At 45.8% G+C, this 25,977-nt stretch overlaps 2 protein-coding genes across 2 annotated transcripts in view; both read right to left on the bottom strand.

Annotated features, from left to right (window-relative positions):
* Nucleotides 1-25,977, bottom strand: part of astn1 (astrotactin 1) — a gene marked incomplete at both ends in the record, with an annotated part of 525,801 nt that overhangs the window by 323,556 nt on the left and 176,268 nt on the right. Inside the window, 3 exons of the mRNA XM_083653323.1 lie at nt 3,394-3,531; nt 11,697-11,771; nt 17,147-17,231. Coding sequence (XP_083509449.1) covers nt 3,394-3,531; nt 11,697-11,771; nt 17,147-17,231 — 298 coding nt within the window. The remainder of the gene's footprint in view (nt 1-3,393; nt 3,532-11,696; nt 11,772-17,146; nt 17,232-25,977) is intronic.
* On the bottom strand, nt 376-2,257 carry LOC310791989 (uncharacterized protein; the record flags this gene model as incomplete). The annotated part of the gene is made up of 2 exons (XM_083653670.1): nt 376-441; nt 1,712-2,257. 2 exons carry the CDS (start codon nt 2,255-2,257, stop codon nt 376-378), a joined length of 612 nt encoding a protein of 203 aa, XP_083509796.1.

The following is a 25,977-nucleotide window of genomic DNA, read 5'->3' as shown; positions in this document are numbered from 1 at the left end:
GTTAAAGTGTGGACCAGTGACATCAGTGGTCCACACTAACTCAAATTAATAACTCATTAACTCAAATCAACTCTCAATAACTGTCAAACTATTCATCATTCATCTAGTTTGACAGTTATTGAGAGTTGATTCGAGTTAATGAGTTATTAATTTGAGTTAGTGTGGACCAGTGATGTCACTGGTCCACACTTTAACACTCAATAACTGTCAAATTAAATGACAGACTTGAAAACAGTTTACAGTTTTCTGATATACTACTGATGTTCTAATGATACAAAGCTGGTTGAAAATGGGCGGAGTGTTCCTTTAAGTATTCCTGTAGGATACAGTGGAATGGATGTTGTTGTGGTGCTGCTGTCAGCTGAGCCCAGTTCATTACTGCAGCGTGGCCTTGGCCCAGTTAGGGCTCTCGCTCTGCAGCTCCAGACAGACAGCAGCGCTCTGCAGCCCACAGAGCACATTTCCTCCGGAGGAATTATGAAGCATTTAACAATTCAATTCAAGTGTGTGATTTGATGGCTTTGCATTGCCAACTAATTCTTTTCTCTTTTCTCTTTGCGATGTTACATAATTGATTTTGTGCCGGACCTCAGAGTTTCATTACTCTCTGAATCACGACCGCCGAGATCGTCTCGCTGGGTCTGGCTGGCATCAAGCTCTCTCTCTCTCTCTCTTCCTCTCTCTGTCTCTCTCTCAAGCTCTCTGGGCCGTTAAAACTTGCTGCAATGATAGTAAATAAAGGAGAAATGCTGATTGAATGAGAATAAACAATAGCGATAGGCGCAAAGAGTCAACAGCCACATTCTGGGTAATGGGAGATCAAAAAAAATGTGTTGATCATGAAAAATGATTTTTTTCTTTCTTTCTCTTTCATGGTTGGGAGGTCTATCGATGAAAAACTATGAAGGCAGAGAAACTCCTGGTAATGTCAGTGCCGAAGTTACACGAAACTTTAGTGCAGTTTGGTGCAGCGGTGAGCAAAATCCTACTGCGCTTCACCGCCTTATGAAACCAAAGATGGGAAAAGTACACACATTCTTTACCTAAGTAGAAGTACAATTACTTCTGTAAAACAAAAAAGACTGGTAAAAGTACTGATTCAACTTGTTTACTCAAGTAAAAGTAAAAAAAGAAGTACAGGCTCTGAAATGTAATCAAGTATAAAAGTAAAAAGTATTTTATGAATATTTTATTTAAAAACTATTCTGAACAAGACACATGAACAGGCTTGGACACAGGAAAAGAAAATAATAGTAAAAAACAAAAAACATACATAAGTATTTCTACTGGCTGTTTCTGTGCAAAGCTAACTGAACCACACGTCATATTAAGATAACTAGAATTTGCGTTCATTTGCGTTCAATTCTAGCTTGGGAACCCTGCAGACGATGCACCAAGCACACGGACACACAGAAAATAAATAAACGGACAGTCCTTCAAGTCAGTTTTGGTAGAGCACAAAGTCCTTCATCACTTGTGTTAGTGGTAGGGAGTGGATTTGGCTCAGGTGATGTGTGCCCAGCGCATGGCGGATCCGGATCCGACACACATGGGTCAGACTGCGAGGACATCTCTTGGCCTCCAGAAAGACCCTGAGCGCCTCGGGATCCGCCCAAACCTCCAGCTGTGCCTGCTTCCTCACCAGGGCCGGGTCGGCGCCGTGGTCCAGGAGCAGCTGGACGAAGGCCGCCTGGCACCTCATATGCAGCACCCCCTCCAGCAGGCGAGAAGCCACGTCACGAGTCAGAACGCTGGCCTGGAGCAGCAGGCGGAAGCAGTCCAGGTGGTGGAGGATGGCGCTGATGAAGAGAGGAGACCTCTCGAGGGTTTGAACGCTGTCCATGTCAACAGCAGCACCGAACCTGATGAGTTCCTGCAGTATGTCCAGCCTACCCTCCTTGGCAGCAAGGTAGGCCGGGGTGTGTGAGAATGGCCAGTCTCCGCTTCTGTTGGGGTCGGCCCCGGCTTCCAGGAGGATCCGGACACATTCCAGGGGACCATTGAGCATGGCCCTGTAGAGAGGCATTCTGTATGTGGGGTCTACCTTGACTCCCTGGTTGATCAGGTAGACCACACAAGCAGCATGACCCTGGCTGGCTGCGTCCCCCAGAGGGGTTCTCCGAAACCACAATGAACATGGCTCGATGATCCGCCTTCTGAAGTGGTCTTCCTGCAGCAGGCTTCTCAGTCTGTCCAGGTCTCCTGCGTAGGCTGCATCATGGAGCTGCCTGTCATCATGCTCTGCTCGCACAGCCATTCCTTCAGGTCTGTCAGAGGACATCACCGACTATTCTCAAACGGAAGGTTTTAAGAAGGGACTGTGTGTTGGGCATTATGACCATCGCATTATGACATTGTGACATTATGACATCATCGCATTATGACATCATGACTTAACGACATCATGACATTGTGATATCATAACATTATGGCTGATGACATCACAATTGTTTGAGTGACATCACTGATGACATCACTCACTGATAACATCACTCACTGATGACATCACTATCGCTCGAGTTACATCACTGATGATATCGCAATTGCTCGAGTGACATCACTGTTGACATCATATTCGACATCAGTGATTTATGACATCACTATCGTATTGACCTGGCCATGGCTGTCATCTATTAGTGTCTAGACTACCTAATTTGTGTGATATGGTTTCTCCACAAAAAAGGTGCACATAATGCGTGAAAGCCGGGAGAACGTGAGATGAGAGGTACAGAGAATGTTACATTGTTTTTGTCTGTCATGCACTAAAACTAAAGTAACGCTACTTACTTTAGTTTGGAATGTAAGGATGGTGAAAATGCAAGGAGTAGAATACAGATATTTGTGTTAAAATGTAGGGAGTAAAAGTAAAAAGTCGTCAGAAAAATAAATACTCCGTTCTACGTACTACGTTCCCCTCGCCACTTTTTTTTTCTATAACATTTTTACCCCTGTTTACTTGGCCAATGACCACAGGCTGTCAGGGTCTTTGCACCAGCCTGCCTGCCCATCTGGGGCGAGTTGTAGAAAGGCACAGGCTCTCACCGATACATGTGCAGTAGCCAGCCGCTTCTAGTGAGGAGTTTTGCCGGCAGGCTGTAGCGCGTGGGTGGAACACGCAATACCCCCCCCCCCCCCGCCCCCCAGAACTTGTGCCCCGAGCGACCTAAGGAGGCACTGGTCTGGCTTCCCACCCGCAGACACGGCCAATTGTGCCCGTATGGACAGACACCCAACCAAGCCGGAGGCAACACGCGGGCTCGAACCTGCGACCTTCGTGTTGGTAGGCAGGGAATCTACTGCTGCACTACCCGGATGCCCCCCCCCCCTCGCCGCTTCTCTGAAACGGGACCCGCCTGGAAGAAAAGAGTGCCCTCGGGCAGTGCCCTCTCTCACCGCACGTCCACGGCGTCCTCCATGACCGTCATGTCCGTCTTGCACTTGGCCGAGGGGTTGATGGCCAGCTCGGCGGGCGGGATGACGAAGCTTTTGCTCAGCGGCAGCCACATGCCCTCGCCCAAGGTGTAGGTGAACCTGTGTTGAGAGAGGAAAATAAGGCGAAGGTTTGGCTTGTGTCTGCCAAAGACTGGTGAGAAAACATTTTGATGCAAGGTACATTATACTGCCATATGTCAGCAGAATGAGTGTCAACAGAAACAAGAAATGTTATCATGGCGTTGTCGAGCTTGAAGATGGCATTCGTGAGGTCACAGTGACCTTGACCTTTGACCACCAAAATGTAATCAGTTCATTCCTGAGTCCAAGTGGAAGTTTGAGGCAAATTAGATGAAATTCTGTCGAGGTGTTCCTGAGATATCACGTTAACAAGCTTGAAAATGGCGTCTGTGAGGTCACAGTGACCTTAACCTTTGTCATTTGACGACCAAAATCGAATTAGTTCATCCTTGAGGCCAAGTCGACGTTTGAGCCAAATTGGAAGAAATCCCGTCAAGGCGTTCCTGAGATATCGCGTTAAAGAGCTTGGAAATGGGGTTCGTGAGGTCACAGTGACCTTGCACTTTGACCTTTGACCACCAAAATGTAATCAGTTCATCCTTGAGTTCAAGTGGACGTTTGAAGCAAACGCAAAGAAATTCCATCAAGGCATTCCTGAGATATCGCGTTAACGAGCTTGAAAATGGCGTTCGAGAGGTCAGAGTGACCTTGACCTTTGATCACCAAAATGTAATAAGTTCATCCTTGCATCCAAGTCAACGTTTGAGCCAAATTGGAACAAATTCCGTCAAGCCGTTCCTGAGATATCGCGTTAACGAACTCGGGAATGGCGTTCGTGAGGTCACAGTGACCCACACTTTGACCACCAAAATCGTATCAGTTCATTGTTGCGTCCAAGTCGACGTTTGAGTCAGATTGGAAGAAATTCTGTCAAGCCGTTCCTGAGATATCGCGTTAACAACCTTGGGAATGGCGTTCGTGAGGTCACAGTGACCTTGAACGTTGACCTTTGACCACCAAAATCTAATCAGTTCATCCTTGAGTCCAAGTCGATGTTTGAGGCAAATTTGATGAAATTCCGTCGAGTCGTTCCTCAGATATCGCATTAACGAACATCGGACGTACAACCCAAATCCATAATGCCTCTGGCCTGGCTATCGCCGGCAGAGGCATAAAAATAGCTACAGCACAACAATTTCGCTGAATTAATGATTTGGTACAATGGTATCAAGGCCCACTAAATTTATCCTTTTTTGCATAAGTAGTTGTGGAACAGAAGGACTGTGTCATAATGGACTACATGCATACTAAATGTGGAACCCAGACAAAAAGGGCCAGTAACATTTCCTCCAGAGAGAACGCAGGCCTATAAATCTGTAAACAACAGATGTCCGGAACAAAGACTCTAAAACAATTCTTTCTTTGTGAGTCAATGGATCTCATCAATCTTTAAACACGCCGCCGATGAAATGTAATACTTTAAACTTTAAGTTAAACAGCGCACGCAGATTAGCATCAAATGCATTATTAGCGGCCCATGAATTATGCATGCATACTTGTAGTACAAAAGAGGGAACTTGTTGATTAAACTGTTTAAACCGTTTTTCTGCAGACTAAACACATTCCCTTATTCACATTGTTCAATTTGCATTTCATAAAATGCTAACTTGGCATAAAGAAAGGGCAGTGGATGGCGGGGGGACTGCATGCATTACCAGTTGCTTTAAGCGCAGAGTGATTAAACCTCTCTCGAAATGGAACGCTTAATTGCATGCGTCCAATTAGGCCCTTGTTTAAGAACTCGAGTGTTATGGCTCAAACTCGTGTCCTTCCATTCGCTGGAATATAATGCATTGAATTTCCGCTCGCTAGTCTATTGAAAGTGGATTGTATTCCCATATCACTTCTCAGGAAGCCATTGCCACTAGTCTCACAAGTCTTTTAGCCAGTCCAACCCAGGCTATTATGGTGCCCACAGTGCAGTGGAGGAGTGCTCACATTCGCTGTGATGCAGTATGACGTCTACGGGGGTGACCAAAGTACGAATTAGCAGCCACTTAACAAGCGCTCCTCTATGCAGTAATAGACACCTGGGGACGAGCACGCTGCTATATGACTTAACTATATGACTTAATTATATGACTTAACTATATGACTTAACTATATGACTTAACTATATGACTTAACGCTGTCGTCCTCGGAGAGAGCGGTGGTGGAGAACAGTAAGAGGTCCCACAGGAAAACACTGCTGGAGTAGGAAACATGTTTGCAGTGCTCACAGTAACTCCGGGCTACTAATACAGTGTCAATGACAAACACAGAGAGTGTGTAATGCTGATTCTCAGCATTTATCTCCACCTCGCAGTGAAGTTGCACTTGCATTTTTTTGTTGTTGCTTTATTTCATTTTACTCTCTAATACCAGCGCTGTTTTAATTGCCTCATTTGCCTGTGTTCAATGCTAATGTCTGCTTAAGCAAATGAGCTGATGGCTGTGCCCTCCGAGCGCTCATTGAGATTCAAGGTCTGTTTTCCCCTCCGACGTTTGGAGGCGATGTAGCTGGTTGGCGAAGTTCAAAGCGGAGAGCCCGAAACATTGAAATGAGGATGGATGGCTGTGTGTGGCTGTGTGGGAGCAGTTGGAGGACAAAGAGACTTTAAACTGTGCAGCTGGACGGACAGAAGGTTCCCCTGCAGAAGACGTGCTAACGGGGAGAGCGGTGTATCAAAGCGCTTCCCAGAGATGTTTCGCTTGATGCCGGCGTCCTAGGTGGCTGTTACCAACACAGAGGCGTTACCGACACAGAGGCGTTACCGACACAGAGGAGTTACCAACACAGAGGAGTTACCGACACAGAGGCGTTACCAACACAGAGGAGTTACCAACACAGAGGCGTTACCAACACAGAGGAGTTACCAACACAGAGGCGTTACCGACACAGAGGCCTTACCAACACAGAGGAGTTACCAACACAGAGGAGTTACCGACACAGAGGCGTTACCAACACAGAGGAGTTACCAACACAGAGGAGTTACCAACACAGAGGCGTTACCGACACAGAGGCGTTACCAACACAGAGGAGTTACCGACACAGAGGAGTTACCGACACAGAGGCGTTACCGACACAGAGGAGTTACCGACACAGAGGCGTTACCGACACAGAGGAGTTACCGATACAGAGGTGTTACCGACACAGAGGCGTTACCGACACAGAGGCGTTACCGACACAGAGGAGTTACCAACACAGAGGAGTTACCGACACAGAGGCGTTACCGACACAGAGGAGTTACCGACACAGAGGAGTTACCAACACAGAGGAGTTACCAACACAGAGGAGTTACCGACACAGAGGAGTTACCGACACAGAGGCGTTACCGACACAGAGGCGTTACCAACACAGAGGAGTTACCGACACAGAGGTGTTACCGACACAGAGGCGTTACCAACACAGAGGTGTTACCAACACAGAGGAGTTACCGACACAGAGGAGTTACCAACACAGAGGAGTTACCGACACAGAGGAGTTACCAACACAGAGGTGTTACCAACACAGAGGAGTTACCGACACAGAGGCCTTACCGACACAGAGGCGTTACCAACACAGAGGTGTTACCGACACAGAGGCCTTACCGACACAGAGGTGTTACCGACACAGAGGCGTTACCGACACAGAGGCGTTACCGACACACAGAGGAGTTACCGACACAGAGGAGTTACCGACACAGAGGCCTTACCGACACAGAGGAGTTACCGACACAGAGGTGTTACCGACACAGAGGCGTTACCGACACACAGAGGCGTTACCGACACAGAGGCGTTACCGACACAGAGGCGTTACCGACACACAGAGGTGTTACCAACACAGAGGAGTTACCGACACAGAGGCCTTACCGACACAGAGGTGTTACCGACACAGAGGCGTTACCGACACAGAGGCGTTACCGACACACAGAGGAGTTACCGACACAGAGGAGTTACCGACACAGAGGCCTTACCGACACAGAGGAGTTACCGACACAGAGGTGTTACCGACACAGAGGCGTTACCGACACACAGAGGCGTTACCGACACAGAGGCGTTACCGACACAGAGGCGTTACCGACACACAGAGGTGTTACCGACACAGAGGCGTTACCGACACAGAGGAGTTACCGACACAGAGGCGTTACCGACACAGAGGAGTTACCGACACAGAGGTGTTACCGACACAGAGGTGTTACCGACACAGAGGCGTTACCAACACAGAGGAGTTACCGACACAGAGGCCTTACCGACACAGAGGCGTTACCAACACAGAGGAGTTACCGACACAGAGGTGTTACCGACACAGAGGCGTTACCGACACAGAGGCGTTACCGACACACAGAGGAGTTACCGACACAGAGGAGTTACCGACACAGAGGCCTTACCGACACAGAGGAGTTACCGACACAGAGGTGTTACCGACACAGAGGCGTTACCGACACACAGAGGCGTTACCGACACAGAGGCGTTACCGACACAGAGGCGTTACCGACACACAGAGGTGTTACCGACACAGAGGCGTTACCGACACACAGAGGTGTTACCGACACAGAGGAGTTACCGACACAGAGGCGTTACCGACACACAGAGGCGTTACCGACACAGAGGCGTTACCGACACAGAGGTGTTACCGACACAGAGGCGTTACCAACACAGAGGCGTTACCGACACAGAGGCGTTACCGACACAGAGGCGTTACCAACACAGAGGAGTTACCGACACACAGAGGCGTTACCAACACAGAGGCGTTACCGACACACAGAGGCGTTACCAACACAGAGGCGTTACCGACACAGAGGCGTTACCAACACAGAGGCGTTACCAACACAGAGGCGTTACCGACACAGAGGAGTTACCAACACAGAGGTGTTACCGACACAGAGGCGTTACCGACACAGAGGCGTTACCAACACAGAGGCGTTACCGACACAGAGGCGTTACCGACACAGAGGAGTTACCAACACAGAGGCGTTACCAACACAGAGGCGTTACCGACACAGAGGCGTTACCGACACAGAGGAGTTACCGACACAGAGGCGTTACCGACACAGAGGCGTTACCGACACAGAGGAGTTACCGACACAGAGGAGTTACCGACACAGAGGAGTTACCGACACAGAGGCGTTACCGACACAGAGGAGTTACCGACACAGAGGAGTTACCGACACAGAGGCGTTACCGACACAGAGGAGTTACCGACACAGAGGAGTTACCGACACAGAGGCGTTACCGACACAGAGGCGTTACCGACACAGAGGAGTTACCGACACAGAGGCGTTACCGACACAGAGGCGTTACCGACACAGAGGAGTTACCGACACAGAGGAGTTACCAACACAGAGGCGTTACCGACACAGAGGAGTTACCGACACAGAGGAGTTACCGACACAGAGGCGTTACCGACACAGAGGCGTTACCGACACAGAGGAGTTACCGACACAGAGGCGTTACCGACACAGAGGCGTTACCGACACAGAGGAGTTACCGACACAGAGGAGTTACCAACACAGAGGCGTTACCGACACAGAGGAGTTACCGACACAGAGGAGTTACCGACACAGAGGCGTTACCGACACAGAGGCGTTACCGACACAGAGGAGTTACCGACACAGAGGCGTTACCGACACAGAGGCGTTACCAACACAGAGGAGTTACCAACACAGAGGAGTTACCGACACAGAGGCGTTACCGACACAGAGGCGTTACCGACACAGAGGCGTTACCGACACACAGAGGCGTTACCGACACAGAGGCGTTACCAACACAGAGGAGTTACCAACACAGAGGTGTTACCAACACAGAGGAGTTACCGACACAGAGGAGTTACCGACACAGAGGAGTTACCGACACAGAGGCGTTACCGACACAGAGGCCTTACCGACACAGAGGCGTTACCAACACAGAGGAGTTACCGACACAGAGGTGTTACCGACACAGACGCCTTACCGACACAGAGGAGTTACCGACACAGAGGCGTTACCGACACAGAGGCGTTACCGACACACAGAGGCGTTACCGACACAGAGGCCTTACCGACACAGAGGCCTTACCAACACAGAGGAGTTACCAACACAGAGGAGTTACCGACACAGAGGTGTTACCGACACAGAGGCCTTACCGACACAGAGGAGTTACCGACACAGAGGCGTTACCGACACAGAGGCGTTACCGACACACAGAGGAGTTACCGACACAGAGGCCTTACCGACACAGAGGCCTTACCAACACAGAGGAGTTACCGACACAGAGGTGTTACCGACACAGAGGAGTTACCGACACACAGAGGCGTTACCGACACAGAGGCGTTACCGACACAGAGGCCTTACCGACACAGAGGAGTTACCGACACACAGGCGTTACCGACACAGAGGAGTTACCAACACAGAGGAGTTACCAACACAGAGGAGTTACCGACACAGAGGCCTTACCGACACAGAGGAGTTACCGACACAGAGGCGTTACCGACACAGAGGTGTTACCGACACAGAGGAGTTACCGACACAGAGGTGTTACCGACACAGAGGCGTTACCGACACAGAGGCGTTACCGACACACAGAGGCGTTACCGACACACAGAGGCGTTACCGACACAGAGGTTTGCAATGTTCATAAACAGCGCAAGATGATTTGGATATTGACGATTATGACGAACGTAATTAGCGGTTTCAAATAGCTCTTAAATACAAGCAATATCTTTTCGGACGTTTTAACCATATAAATTAAATTGCTCTCAGTTTTGGCTGTTTTCTGAGTCTTTTCTTACTTGTAGACTAGTCGACTAGTCTAAGCAAAAACAAAATATAGACTAATTAGTCACCACCTGCATCCCTAATGTTCATCTGGTACACATGGCAACCAATGGACAGCGAACAGAGGCCTTCTATCAACTGTCCAGTACATTATTATATATTCTCTCTTCTGTGCATATTTACTCAGAGAGAGGGAATAATGTGGATGACTGACTGACTGTAATATTCAATTTCCTCATTCCTGATGAAGTTAAACCTCGACAATTGAAATGTTTGCTTGGGTGAAGTAATAGGATAAAGCTAATTTAACAAAAGAAACACTACACATATCCTGAAGGAATTGTAAAAAATAAATACAACATAGAAATAGATGACTGTTAGAGAATGGAATTTCCACTCTTCATCCGCTAATGTGATAATTATAACAGCCTATCTAAACCAAATGAATTGAAGCCAGGAGTCCAGGAAGATGTCTTATGAAAGTATATTTATTACCATAACATTCTCTGGCAATATGTATTTGGGTAAGTCTGAATTAATTTCATAATTCCTTACTGAGCTGTCGTCTGATATCTAAAAGAATCTGAAATGTTTGCATATTGTGGGATGTTTCAAAAGTTTATCTAGGTAAGACAATGACCTCTAAGGACGAGACTACACTGGAGTTTGTGTTTGGAGTATTGTTATTTTGCCTAAATGATCTGCCTCAGTCTGGGGACTGACCAACCCCAAAGCTAGCTCTTAAAGCAGTTTTTTTGGGGAACTCATCCAACCCACTCAAGCCAAGTCCACGAATATCTGTAAACTTGGAAGGCAGCCTCCAGGAGCCATCTTGTTTATGAGGTTATTGCAACAATTATAAAGTAAACAATTGGAGATTTACTCGGAAATTCCATTCTCTAACAATGACAAAAACAATAGTAAATGCAAACGACTGTGTATCTTCTTCAAGATTAAGCAGAGGAAATGGTGATGCTGTTGCAGTAATCAGCACTGTCATTAAAATAAGAAAGAGTGGCACTGATTGTTAGTCCAAACTACAGTCCAGTATGCCTCGCATTCAAAACTGACTAATCATTTCTAATCAATTGACTAAAGTGCTTTCCAGACCCCGGGGGGCGTGGCAGGAGGCGTGTGCGTATGCCTAACGCTGTCTGGACACTTGGACTTGTCAGCATCACACAGCACTGAGTATTCGACCGGAGAGTCTTGGAGGGAGAGGAGATGAACTGCCTCTGCCTTTCCAGGCTGAGAATCTCATCTCTCACTCCATTACATGGCCCCTTTTCAAAATGACAGTGTGAGCAGCTGCATCCCTTCACCATGAGAGCGAGAGAGGCACACAGAGCGAGGACGAGAATAATGGACAAGGAGAGACATTTTAAATGTGCCATCTCTGCCTCGTAGGACCGCATGTACCCCAACGGAATATCTGCTTAGACGGAAAACAAAGTTTTGTCAAGTTCTTACCTGAAGATGCGATCAGAGGGTTGTTCTCCCATCACAAGATCAAACCCGCGCTGGAAGATGGTGTAAGGCCAGGGACTGGCATGGAAACAAAACAGAATAGATCAGAGACAGAGAGAGAGAGAGAGAGAGAGATTGGGGGGGGCGCCAAAGACAAAAAAGAAAGAGAGAACAAAACTGTGTTAAAATGAAAAGGAAGTGACCTTTAAATGTTTCAGCACACTCTGTTCTCCCCTAATCTAAATGGCCTAGAATCCTGAGCTGTGGTGCAACTCCTGCCTTCCAGTGAGCCCCACAAATCAAAGGCAGCATTATGATGTGTGCTGTGTGTAAACACTCTGACTGAAAAATGTGCTCCCCAGCAGCTGACATGCAATGTGACTTTGGCTCATATCTATTCACCAGTGGCGGGGATAAGAGATGAAGACAGGATGAGACAAAAATGAGAGAGAGAGAGAGAGAGAGAGAGAGAATGATGGAGATGCATTGGGACTGGCAGCTCGGAGACTAAACAGTCTGCGGAGTGAGAGAGTGAGGAGGGGTAGTGACAGGGCCCTGATGTAGAGTGAGGAGGGGTAGTGACAGGGCCCTGATGTAGAGTGAGGAGGGGTAGTGACAGGGCCCCGATGTCACTCGGAGTGAACTCCTCCTGTAAGCAAAAAGGCGCATCTAGGGAGAGAGAGGGGCAGCGGCTTTTCCAATACCGGAGGCTCCCTGGTCATTAAACATTGAAGTCACCCCAGGATGGCCGCTCTGTCACCTACTCTGCTGACAGGGAGACAGGGCCAGGATGGCCGCTCTGTCACCTACTCTGCTGACAGGGAGACACGGGAAGCATCGGGGAAATGAGCTACGCCACATACAGTACCTGACGACGTTAGGCTGTGAAAAAGAGGGAGGTTTTCTGGGGTATCGCAAATGAACGGATCGGATCCGCCAGTTCCGTCAAAACTCCGTCACTGATGTGATCCGTTGTTCTGTCTGCCTTGTCGATAAATACTTGCGCTACCCTACTGAGCTTCTCACCCTATCCCAAAAGAAACCCCATTTTGGCCGCTTGAATCCGCGATCGCATCCTTTCGGTCATCATGACCATAGGTGAGGGTTGGGCTGAAGATTGACAGGTAGATCGGGAGCTTTGACTTCTGGCTCAGCTTTCTTTTCGTCACAACGGTGCGCTAAAGCAAAGGCATTATCCCTCATGTTGCTCCCGTTCTCCGGCCCATCTGGCGCTCTGTCGTCCCGTCACTTGACAACAAAACCCTGAGATACTTGAACTCCCTCACTTGGGGTGAGGACTCGCTCCCTACCGGGACCATAACCTCTCGCCTAAATATGCAATGACTTTACTGTATATTTGGAGTGAGAAGTTGCTGTCGTGGTCCCGTTCACTTGCATGGAGTTGGAATGGTTTGGGAGTGTTTTTGGCATCTAGCACTAGGGATGTAACAATATATCGTCCCACGATATATCGCGATATCAAAATGTGACAATATGTATCGATGAGATGAAATCTCATATCGCGAGAAAAAGAAGCTGAACATGGTGGCACTGATCTGCATCTGATTGCATGCTCGCTCTCCTTTCCATTGCTTTGTTTGAACAGACACGGAGGATGAAAATGGTGAAATGACTCAAATTAGCGTGGAGGATGCCCCCTCAACTTACAAATCGATCGCAAAGAAATATTGTTAAAATATCGTATCGTGAACCCAATATCGTGTATCGTATCGTATCGTGAACTGAGTGTATCGTGACACCCCTATCTAGCACCTACTGACACTTCCTTATTGGCTTCAAAATGCACCTGCTTGGTATGCACAGATGTATGGACGTATTAAGGTTTGGATTACATTAAGCTTCATAGTTTATATAGCGGCAGTACACCTGTTCGACAGCGTTCAAGTTCGAAGCCAAGCGACTGATTCCACAATGTTGAAAGTCTCCTATATGTGTACATTCACAGCACTGCAATCCAGTTCCCATAATGCCACGGCACCTTTTCCAGGGCACAGGGCAGTGCTCTACTCAAGAGCCTGAGAATGTTGCACCCTTGACATTCATCAGGGAGGAAGTATCTTCTGTAATCTATGGAAAAAGAGTTGCCTGGGGCCAGACTTTAGAATCTGCCCACTCCACGGAGCCGAGTTGGAAATGAGTGTAACAAGTTGACAATTCAGTCTGATATCAGGCGAGAAGAAGAAGAGGCTTCAGTACCATTTATGGACAGAAGACAAGGGTCAAATGTTTCAGACAGACGATGTTCCCCACAGGCTGCATTCGCGGTCTGGCTAAACTAGGCTTGCCTGTTCTTGTTGGGTATTATATTCACCCCGGGGCCTGAGTCAGAACTTGACTCTAGCGGTGCGGCGGTATTTCAATTGTTTTGCTAAGCATGCAGTAAGTAAGCATGCAGTGCACTCCACCGATTAAGAGCCTGGAGTTACACGCGGCGTGGTTTCGCGCGGGGCCTCCTACAAGATGTGTTCTTCTTGCTGTCATGAATATGGAAATCAAGCAGTGTGCACCTTCGCATTTCGATAAATGGATTGCGACTCAGACTTTGGGTCGATCGGGATGCACTTTTCCTCCTTGCACCCACACAACCCTGCGAGATGCCTGCTGCCCCCGTCAGTGTCCTGATCTAACGGGAGGAATTGGCACACCGATCAATGCCAAAGTCAATAAATGTGATATGAATTATTCAATCAGAACACTTGAAGCGATATAGCCAGTAAACACAAAAAACAATCATCATCTCAGTCGACCAAATTATTCATCGAGCGCTGGGAATATGCTTTTAAGCACAGACCGTCTCCCCTCTCACCTTTATTCCCACATTCACTCAGATACATCAAAAAAATATATTTAACCTTTATTTAACACAGGCGAGTCGTTAACTCATTCACTGCCAACAACGTATGAACACGTTTTCAGAATCCAGCTGTTCCCTGCCAACAACGTGTTTACACGTTTTTGGCATCGATTTTTTTTTTTTGACGGTGGGTTGTGCATCTAAGCCTTTTACATCTCTTATATAATTATTGGAGCCACCGAACGTTTACAACCCATTCCACCGACCCACTAAGTGGCAACAGTGCTCTCCTTGCTAGAGGAAGGAAAGCATTTTTTTAACTTGTCAAGCCATTCTCAGCCCAGCCATTCTCCTTTTCGCGCTGATTGCTGGCGATGCGGGATTGCAAATTTACATAATAGATTCAGCCGATCTACTATGATCGGGTGATAGATTACAGGTGGACGAACACACTTTGAAACACGCAGCATAAATATGACCAGAATCGCAAAAGCTTCTCTCAACCAAAACTCCAAACGAGTGAGTCCATCCCGACTTCCTCAAACAGCGGCTGTGCAGACAGGCACAGGAGAGCAGCAAAGCACTGACTGGTGACAAGCTTGTCCGCCCACGGAGGGCGGAGTTGAAGCAACTCGAGAGGGAGGGAGAGAGAGAGAGAGAGAGAGAGAGAGAGAGAGAGAGGGAGGGAGAGCGAGAGGGAGGGAGAGAGAGAGAGAGAGCGAGAGGGGGAGGGAGAGAGAGAGAGAGAGAGCCAAAAATGAATGGTTAAAGTGACAGTTCCATCCAATTTCACAAAAAGCCGTTTATCTCTGAATATTCTTTTTCACGCTAAAACCATGCTGTATTCAACTGCTAATGCTTACATAACTACTAACTCTACAAACTAACTCTTTTAGACAGAGAAAGTACACATTCTATTAGTACTTTTGAGATATTGTATGTTCACAAACTCCAAGCTGAAACGAATCCTCGGCTCTTATAAAATGAGCCATAATCCTCAAAAAACGGCTTGGCAGAAGCTATCTACAGCAAAAAAAAACGTCTGGCAGTCAATGTGTTAAGAACAAACTCTTATTTGCAACGGCGACCGGCTTCATCTCACACACGAGTCAGTCGATTTTTTAAAGGACCATCAAAAGAAACGGTGCTACCGAGGCATTTTATTTTACTATCATTATTATTATTATTATTATTATTATTATTATTTTTATTTTATTTTTATTTTTATGTGTTGGCACATGGATATGGCCTCAATCATTGGTGTCTTTTGAATAATGATTTGCAGAGTCCAAAATGCCATCCAGTACCGTGGGTGCATGCATTTTTGGTACAGGTGCCTTGTACTGTAGGCGCATAACACATGACTTGTCTGATGTGAGGGGTAGCTTCTAGGATGGCAGCCTATCAGTGAGTGGTGACCCAGTGGTTGGCGCTATGGCAACGGTGTTAGACAAATGTCAAGGACTTTTCAACAACTAGATGTGAACCCAATTAAGCACTTGCAGTATATGTGTTTCTGGGCCAGTGTCTAAAGCAGCATTTTTGGATGCCAAAATATATCACGCCATCACTTGGAAGCATTATTCTAATATATGATGTGATGAGTAGTGTGACCTTGCACCCACAGAGATGAGCAGACAGAGAAAGCCAGATGAGCATGCCAGAAGAACCACGCCATTACTGAACCGCCATCATCGCTGAAGGACATCTACTCGTGTTCACCGTAAAGCTTTCAATAATGGAAGGGCCTGTATTTGCCTTAACGAGGAGAGCAGGCTATTAGTTCTGTTGGCATTTCCACAGTATCCAGTAGGCCTAAAAGTGATAGAATGTACTGTGATGACAAACTGGACACAGCTTACAAATAAAGCATGAAGGCATCAAAACAGAATGACACAAAAACTGCCCAAAGCCAGAAAGGTGAATAAAAAATGTATATGTATATACAGTATGTATGTAGGAGTGTATATAACTACAGTAATTAGTTTCTTATGAATCTGTGTATGTGACATAGGATTTTAATAGCCATTTTTGCAACCTGACATTTCTTATGTTCCCAAAGCAAATCAATGGCCATGCTTAATACTCTTCTGGCATGATCCTCCCCCCATATGATGTTTCGGCATGGTATGAGTTATCATAAGCTATCATGGGGTGATTATCATAACTTACCCTATGATCTTTTGGCCTGGTAATGAGTTATCATAAGCTATCATCATGGGGTGATTATCATAACTTACCCTATGATGTTTTGGCCTGGTAATGAGTTATCATAAGCTATCATCATGGGGTGATTATCATAACTTACCCTATGATGTTTTGGCCTGGTAATGAGTTATCATAAGCTATCATCATGGGGTGATTATCATAACTTACCCTATGATGTTTTGGCCTGGTAATGAGTTATCATAAGCTATCATCATGGGGTGATTAACATAACCTACCCTATGATGTTTTGGCCTGGTATGAGTTATCATAAGCTATCATGGGGTGATCATCATAACTTACCCTATGATGTTTTGGCCTGGTAATGAGTTATCATAAGTTATCATGGGGTGATTATCATAACTTACTCTATGATGTTTTGCCCTGATAATGAGTTATCATATACTATCATGGGGTGATTATCATAACTTACCCTTGATTGGGCCCCCACTCATTGCGGATGCAGAGGTGTTTGTGGACTGGATCCTTCATGTAGCCATCCAGGCAAAGGCATTCGCCTACACACAGAAACACAAGACAGTGACATGGGGAGGTCATTTCAACTATTTTGTGTTCATTAAATAAGTTTCCTCGTGCACCTCTCTTTATTATTATTCGACCTAGAATAAAAATATATAAATCTTCTTCTGGCAGCTTTTAATCATGTCTCTTTTTCAATGATCTAGTCAATCCATATATATTTTTAGGCAGCAATACCTCACTAAAGTTATCCAGCAGTAGCACTTTTATTCTGCTCTCTTTTAGGAGGCTACAACAGCATTGTTCTAAAAATAACCAGGCCAATGGCAACTAATGAATGTGATGGCGCTCCCTAGTGCGAATCATGACAGCGGATGAGGCTTTTCTGACATCCTTGATAAGAACACGACGTGCCAAACATTGGTTCACTGACACACTGCAGGAACACGGAAACTTTGTGACGGCATTTTTTTGGGTACATTTTTTTTTTAATCTACCGTAAGTGAAAGTTGACACAGTCATTCTATACAGAAAGCTTCCAGGAGAGCCTGTTAAAAGAAGACCTTGCGTGCTAGCTCCCGGTGAAGGCCATAGCATGTTTGGAACATGCTGGAGTTGTTTTTGTTATGATCTTTGAAGCTTTGGAATTCTTCTGCCTGAAGAGTGCCTTCAAACTCTTCACCCAGCAACTCCAAACCAAAGGAGCAACAACTGCTTCCACACATCCAGAACAAAACTGAAGCGCCCTCAATGCTCTCTTCTTTCAATGACAGAATATGTTCAGAAAGTACGCTTTACAGTACAGTACGCTTTCACTGATTCCGCCAAAGTGGACTTTTGTTCCGGAGATGCGGCGGTTTCATCCGCCCGGGTTGAAAACAGAGATGCTCTGAGTAGTGTGTCAATGTATTTCTTCCTATAAGAGCGTGCAGGTATATATATATATATTTTTTTTACAGTTAAGGCTAAAGATTGTTATGAAAATACCCCAAAAAGACAAAAACTCAATTTTAACATGCCCCCAGGGCAGAAATGTGGGGAAAAAGGTGGCATTATAATGCACATCCTAAAAAAACAAACACCATCTAGGCAGGTAACACCTGTGACATCATTCGGGCTACTGTACTTACTGTATTAATAAGAATACAGTCAATGTGTACAGCAGAACATTTTCCAAAACACCAGACGTACGGTAATTATCGTATTTGTACGATAATTTACCTGCAACAATGATCATTTTGACCCTCTGGTACGATAATTCAACACTGCCCAGAATGCATTTCGCCACTGAAGGAGCAGTAGAAAAATCAGCGATGCCATTTTTCCCCCAAGGCAACCGTTTAGTTGGGGCTCTATAATGGTTAATATCTATGGTTAATATGGCACTTTATGAGGTTTTAGCAGACAAACGTAACTAGTAGAGCCCAATATGCAATCGGTTTAGCAAAATAACGCAAAAATAATGCCTATTTGGAAATATAATTTTGGAGGACCAGAGACCGCACACCCGACCGGCCATCTCAGCTGACGGTACCCGACTCCAGGCTGGTCTCAGGCGGATAACAGACACTCTGCATACGTGGACAATGATCCAAGACACCTCAACAGATAACACACACGCACACACACGCACGCACGCACACACACACACACGCGCGCACACACACACACACACACACACACACACACACACACACACACACACACACACACTCTTTAAGTTTCGCAATCACTCTAAAGCTCATTAGCATACATTTGAAAGTTCCTTGAGTCGACACGGCGTGTGGGGGGAGAAGCGTTGGTTCACCTGCCAAGGTAAATTACCGCTGTATTTCAAGTGATATTTAAAGAGACTGAATGAGGTGTGCGCAGCATTTAGAACACACAGTATAGAGACCGTTTCAACTTGACAAAATAAACATTCTAAATTAATTGGCACTAGCCCTACTTCCTGTTGCAGCATTTACTTATACAATAACTAACAGCAAATAAACTTGAGTCCAAACTGACTGTTCCTATAGAAACAGAATTCTGGTGAAACGGTCTATAAAATACTGTAAAACGCCCGAAGAGCAAATATTGAAGTTAATTTCGACTAAATATTCCAAACATTTATAGACGTAATAGACTCAGTTAAGCCTTTTTCACAGTTATCTGGATAATCCTGCTGATTTAATACATCCTCCCCCCTCCCCACCGCCCCCAATGGGACGTGATTATGACAGTGATTAGTCTCTATTTAATCAATATGGAGACTTGGCACTGCGATTATTTGCCGAAGACAGGCTTGACAGCCTCAACCGGTCCTGGCTTTCCAAAAAAAGCACCTCGGCAGACATGCGACATTTCGGGGCAACGGCCAATAAAATCGTATGCAACACTGCTCATCCGCACTGCCTCGAGATCATGGCATCGAGGTAAACTAAAACGTCCCATGGCCCACAAATGAGAATTCGGGGCAATTTGGTGCCGAGTCCCGGCCCTGTCCGCGATGCGCTCTGCCGTTCTCCCGACAAGTGGAGCTTTTTATAGCGAGGAACGTCGGCTTTTTGTTCTGCTGTCAGCTCTCAGGAGGGATGGCGGCCTTGACATGGCTCAGTAAGATTGATGGTGACTCACCTTTGGTTTGAGAAGGTTACTCTAGGGTGACATGTACAACATGCTGTGCTCATGTTCTGAAGGGGACGAGTGAAGGGGAGAGGCCCTGGGCCTTCATGCACCTCTGTTAATGGGAAAGGTCAACTGTCAGTGACTGGCAGACTAATGGAAATCCTATTGACTCATTTTGCGCTTCATATTACTTGAATGGAAAAAGAAATGACCTCAGCAGTCGGTGCACTGAAGTAGCATTTTACAACTATTCTTAGCACCGTAGCTGAGTCCAAGTCAATTCCGCGCTCAAGCCAAGTCGAGTTTGAGTCAAGACCAGGTCCAAGCGAGGTCGAGACCAAGTCAGGACCGAGACCAGAGCAAACTGAGCTCCCTTCGAGGTGTGGTAAAATGACTATTCTAGCATAATAAAAACGAATAAACTAGAATTTTAAAAGTATAAAATGATTTATTTACAAAAACAAAGTCTATAGAGCTACAGAGCGCTGGTTCAGCCCCCCCTTCCTCCTCTCTGCTGTCTCTGGGGACTGACCCAGAATCACTTCAGACCTCTCTCCTCTCACAGGAAGTCCTAGATTAGAGCAGCTTACTGCAGATAGCGCCCCCTAGGTCTTGAGGGAGGTATTACAACAACTTCTAAATTCTCTCCACAAAGGCCAAGACCAAAATAAAACACTGTTTTTCTCAATGCTTAAGGAGTTGTTGTTTTTTGTCTCATACTTTTTCATTGTTTCCTTTGTAGATCAAAACAGTCAAAGCACAACAACCCAGAACACTATAGGTATTGGTGGTAAAATGTACAAAGCACACAAAAACAAGGGAGAAAGAAGAGAAGAAGAAAAAGAAGAAAAGAAAAATAAAAATAGGAAAAAGAAAAAAAGGAACAGAGAACACATTATACAGATCATCACCAATATATACTACTCATCCTAAGGGAGTGGAAGTCCCCCTCCCCACCTTCTTTTCAGCTATGGCTGTCAGACATGGTTTCTGTTATACGTATGGAGAGACTCAGGGTCCTGAGGACCAATTCACTTAGGAAGTTTTCTACCATCTGGGACCCATTTATGGCATACTTGGACGAGGTTAGGGGCAACGGGTAACTCACCCAACTGATATCTCGTTTATTCCTCACACTGGATTCTATATATCATGGTAGCACCTCACTACGATGTTGTAATGTTGATATGTGTATGCTTTTTCTTTCTTTTCCTTTCCTGTGACTGAGCTTGTGTGTCTTTGTTTTTTTCTTGTGTGTCTTTATTGCATATAAAAAAATTAAAAAATAAAATATATATAAAAAAAAAATCACCAATATAATAGGTACACTGGACCAGAGCAATTTGGAGAGAGAGTGGCATTAGCTGAGATCCAAAATGCGTGACTCATTAGCCAATGAATAGCCAAGAAGGGGTCTCGCGCTACTTTTGAATGCTAAAATAAAGCTGATAATGTACAATTTGATTCTTTAAAAAAAAACTTTCATAGTACATCACAAACTGTCATTTTGCTGCAACTCGACAGTGCTGCTTAATCCAGAACCTTACTTCCTGGAAATGTTGAGAGTAAAAAACTGGTCCATTGGAGTGAATGGAGATGTCGCGACTCTTCTATATATACGGCTCTGCACTGCACTATCTGTATACCCGTGTACCCACACACACGCGTCCACCCATCCACACACACACACACACACACACACACACACACAGACACAAGCTGCTTAAAGGGATAGTTCGGTTTGTTTGAAGTGGGGTCCTATCAGCTAGTGAGATACACTAACTTAATTAGGTACAGTGTTCAGGAGTGAGTGCGCATTGTGGAACAAGACCGCGCACTCAGCGCAGCAGCCAAACCAGCCTTTTCTCTGTAAGTACGGGGGGTCAACAACTAAAACGTAATTTAGCCACCTAAAACACCTAAAACAACGGCCACCTAAACAAATCGACATCCGTGTACATGCACGCTCTATTTTGACAATTTTCAGCGCTTTTCTTTTCCGCAAAACAGCAGTTTCATTCGGCACTGCTTTTTCTCCCAACCGTACAACTACCGTATTCCTCCGCTAAAAGCCTGCACAGAGCACAGAGCCGCGGTTTACAAAACAGGAAGGCTTAGAAGAGAGACAAAACACTGACTTACTTTAGAGACAACAAGTCACCTGGCCTCTCTGGTCTGGGACGTTTTCCACAATTTATCCTGGGAATGGTGAAAAAGGTCTGCAGCCAGGGCACCCAGGCATGTAGACAGGAGGCGCATCTCTCTGCCTGTTCACTTCACTCTCTGCAAAAGTTCCTCTTCTGTATTCTCTCTGGTTCATAATTGTATCCTCTTGTCACCAAGGTGAATGGCATATCATCCTCGCTATCAAAATCACTCATATTTTCGTCCGTGTATTCTATTTGTTGTGTCTTCAAACCGGGAGAAATAAAATAGCCTACCCCCAAATAACTGCGGAGTAATCCAGTGCTGCGGCTGTGTGCAGGCTTTGAGCGGAGGAATACGGTAGTTGTACGGATGGGAGAAAAAGCAGTGCCGAATGAAACTGCTGTTTTGCGGAAAAGTAAAGCGCTAAAAATTGTCAAAATAGAGCGTGCATGTACACGGATATCGATTTGTTTAGGTGGGCGTTGTTTTAGGTGGCTAAATTACGTTTTTTTGTTTAGTTGTTGACCCCCAGGACTTAGAGAGAAAAAGCTGGTGATGCTGCTGCTCTGGGTGCCGGATCTCGTTCGACGCTGCGCCCCGCTTCAAGAACACTGTACCTAATTAAATTAGTGTATCTGACTAGCTGATAGGACCCCACTTCAAACAAACCGAACTATCCCTTTAAGGATGAACAGAGATCCTATAACACATGGGATCTCGACTAATCAATACAATACTATACACAGGTGTGATTCCTTAGATTGTTGATTGGTAGAAAAATGTATCTCTATATTCAGATAGATGGGAAATAGTCAAGTCAATGTCATCAGGTTCATCCTCCCATTTGTTTGGGCTACTGCACATTGAAAGCATAAAACAGCTACATTATTTTCAATTAGAGACATTAATAGCCTTAAGTGTTTAAGAATGAGATTTTTGAATGTGTACAGTACCTCTACTCTCCCAGCCATTCAAAATTGATTAGGCCTTCCCATAGCATAATGATCTTTTTTTTATTATAGCTGTAATATGTCTACGAGGAGAAGGGCTGAATCCATTTGCTTCTTAAAATAAGTCTGGCAAGTCTGGATCTAATAAAGAAACAAAAGAAGACTACAGTGCACTCCTCTTACAGTGATCACCTTGAGACGGGTCAAATCGATCACTATAACCGTGATCACTGTGAGCGGATTCCACTGTACTATGAGGTTGCTTTTGATTCAACTCATTGTGTTTTGATTGTATTTGATCAGGCTTTTTTGGCTGGACCTATAAACGTGAATGTTTCACTGACTGAGTGAGTGATGAAGTTCCTGTACACCATTGGTCGGCTGGAACACAGTCCAGCTATGTACTAGCTTTTGACCTAGTCTTGTTTTACTCTATAAGAGACCGAGGAGGATTGATTAGCACATACCGAATTCCATATGTAGCCTTTAAAGTTGTTATGAGTTATTCAACTGTGTCTCTGTTCTTTTGTCCAAGCTGAACTGAGTAGGAGAGAGGAGAAGAGGACAGAGACAAAAGAGAGATGTAAGGAGGGAAAAAAAGACGAGGCAAGAGAAGAGGGGGGTGGGGAGGGGGGCTGTTCAAATTCTTAAAAAAGTGTCCCCATGGGGGACGATGCCACCAGGCCCCACTGCAATGGGGCCCTGGATGTTCGAAAATTATACAAATGCCTCTGCCAGGTACTTGAATGTTTTCAGGCAATAAGTGTAATAAGTGTACGGGGGTACCTTCAGGATCCATGATCAGCATTAGCTTCACCATCATTCAAGGGCCTACTTACATACTTACATGCCAAAATACAATATTTTGAAAAGGACGGAAAAAAATTACTTTCAGAGATGTTCAAAATACACGCACGCCCCACGAGAGTGCCAGACATCAGTATGATCAGCTTCTCATCTTTGGGTTTTTCATCATCGGTGTTGCGTCACTCCTCAGATATGGACAGCTTAAGTGGTGGGGCTTGGTTGAGCAAATGAACTGAACTCAGACGGAGTCATACCAGTTCACAATCTTACAGAGTTGTACTGCACACAAAGTTAAAAATGAAGCTGCATGTTTTAGGGATTTTTTTTTTTTTGGGACAAACTTGTGCAGAGTTCTGAATACATTTAGCCTGACATCACCGGAACAGTTCGCAAATCTGCCAGAGCAAATAAAACATGATCTGGCAGATTCGCCAGGTTCCCGGGCTAGAACACAATGTTACAGGTCTAGTTAAAGGAGAATACTGGAAGCTCAAATGTGTTATGGCGATGTTCGGGGGCAGCGCAAGCTGGGTTTACGCATATTCATTAGTCGCATATAGCCAGAGACAAGACAGAAGGACATCTGTTCTGCTCTCTCATTTAGGATCCTGCAGATGCATAGAGCATGCATGGGAAAGGATGAATGTGAGTGTTCACACAAGTGCAGTAACATTGTACGTAATGGAAATGCGGTCCAAAAAAACACAAAAAAAAACAGTTAACCGGTAGTCTCAACGCCAGACCCATGAGAGTTCCTACGCTGATACACTACGTTACTGCATGCTGCAGATCTCTCTCTGGGTCTGGGACACTTTCCCTCAGAGGGCTGGTTATGGGAGGGAACCGTTCACTTGGCCAGTCATATGCCAGTGATGGCTTCAGTCCTCTCCAATCAGTATAACGACTTTGCGATCAGACAACACGGGAGGCGCAGCCCATTTTTCGAACCATCGGTGCTACGACCTGTCACTCCTTCAATTTCAACCCCGCCTTCAAAAACCAGCAGTGGCTGTTAACTGGCACAGACTCACTTATGTAGTGTGCGGAGCGCAGCGATACAACGTAATGTGGGGGTGGAGGGGGGCATCCAACAGCCAGTCCCTGACATCTATAGAGGATGTCTCCAGAGCCTGTGTGCACGGCACGCCGCCATCCTTCAGTCTGAGCGTTCACATTGGCTTTCAGATTTTTATTTTCATCACTGCTCATGCAGTCTGTATTTTTCGTCACAAGGACGAGTGCACTGATAGATTCCCAATAGATAGATGCCTACCACCACGAGGGTCGCAGGTTCGAGGCCCCCCGTGTTACCTGCAGCTTGGTCGGGCATCTAGATATGGCTTTTTTGTTTTTCTTCTCATTTTTGGCCTAATATTGTGATCATGATTATTGGTCTCAATGAACCCAAGAGCAAATGTAGGTAGTCTCTAGATTAGAAAGATAGATGGGTAATATTATGTTGAGGTTTTGCCCCAGCTCTTAGCTAAATGGTAAATGGACTGCATTTATGAAGCGCTTTTATCCAAAGCGCTTGTACAATGTGCCTACATTCACCCATTCACACACCAAAGGCAGCCAGCTGCCACGCAGGGTGCTGGCACAGCCATCGGGAGCAATTTGGGGTTCAGTGTCTTGCCCAAGGACACTTCGACATGCGGACTGGAGGAGCCGGGGATCGAACCACCGACCTTCTGGTTGGTGGACGACGCGCTCTGCCTCCTGAGCCATAGCCGCCCTTATATTGAGCAGCAGTATCCATAACTACAGAACATCTATTAATGATTGTAGAAATGTTTTTATTATATATATTTTTTCCCACCCGCAGACACAGCCAATCGTACCTGTTTGGACACCCGACCAAGCCGGAGGTAACACTGGGGCGCAAACCTGGGACCCTCATGTTCGTAGGCAGGTTGTGGAAATTGTGGAAACTTCTGTCATGATATATGATGATCCACAATTCATTGCGGATGCCTAGTTTGACACTGATGTGACATTATGCATCTCTTCATTCTCTGCTTCCTATGGCAGCTCTGGGTTGTTCATTTGAGGAATGAGGAACATCTTATTTGAGAAATATTCCCCAGTAAGATGCGGTACTCTTATTTCTTATCAATAAAGTCAATTTCTTAGGGTTCAATATGTCATAAAGTGGCTTCGTTGAAATAATTCAGGTATATGTATACCTTACCATTCCATGCTGCTCTCATTATTCCCATAAGAAACGCAACATATTTCTTCTGGCTAGAGGACCAATCACCTAAATGAT

Source organism: Poromitra crassiceps (assembly GCF_964638095.1).
Source record: "Poromitra crassiceps genome assembly, chromosome: 17".
Classification (NCBI taxonomy): Eukaryota; Metazoa; Chordata; class Actinopteri; order Beryciformes; family Melamphaidae; genus Poromitra; species Poromitra crassiceps.
Note: the sequence above shows the minus strand (reverse complement) of the source record. Positions and strands in the feature narration are given on the sequence as shown.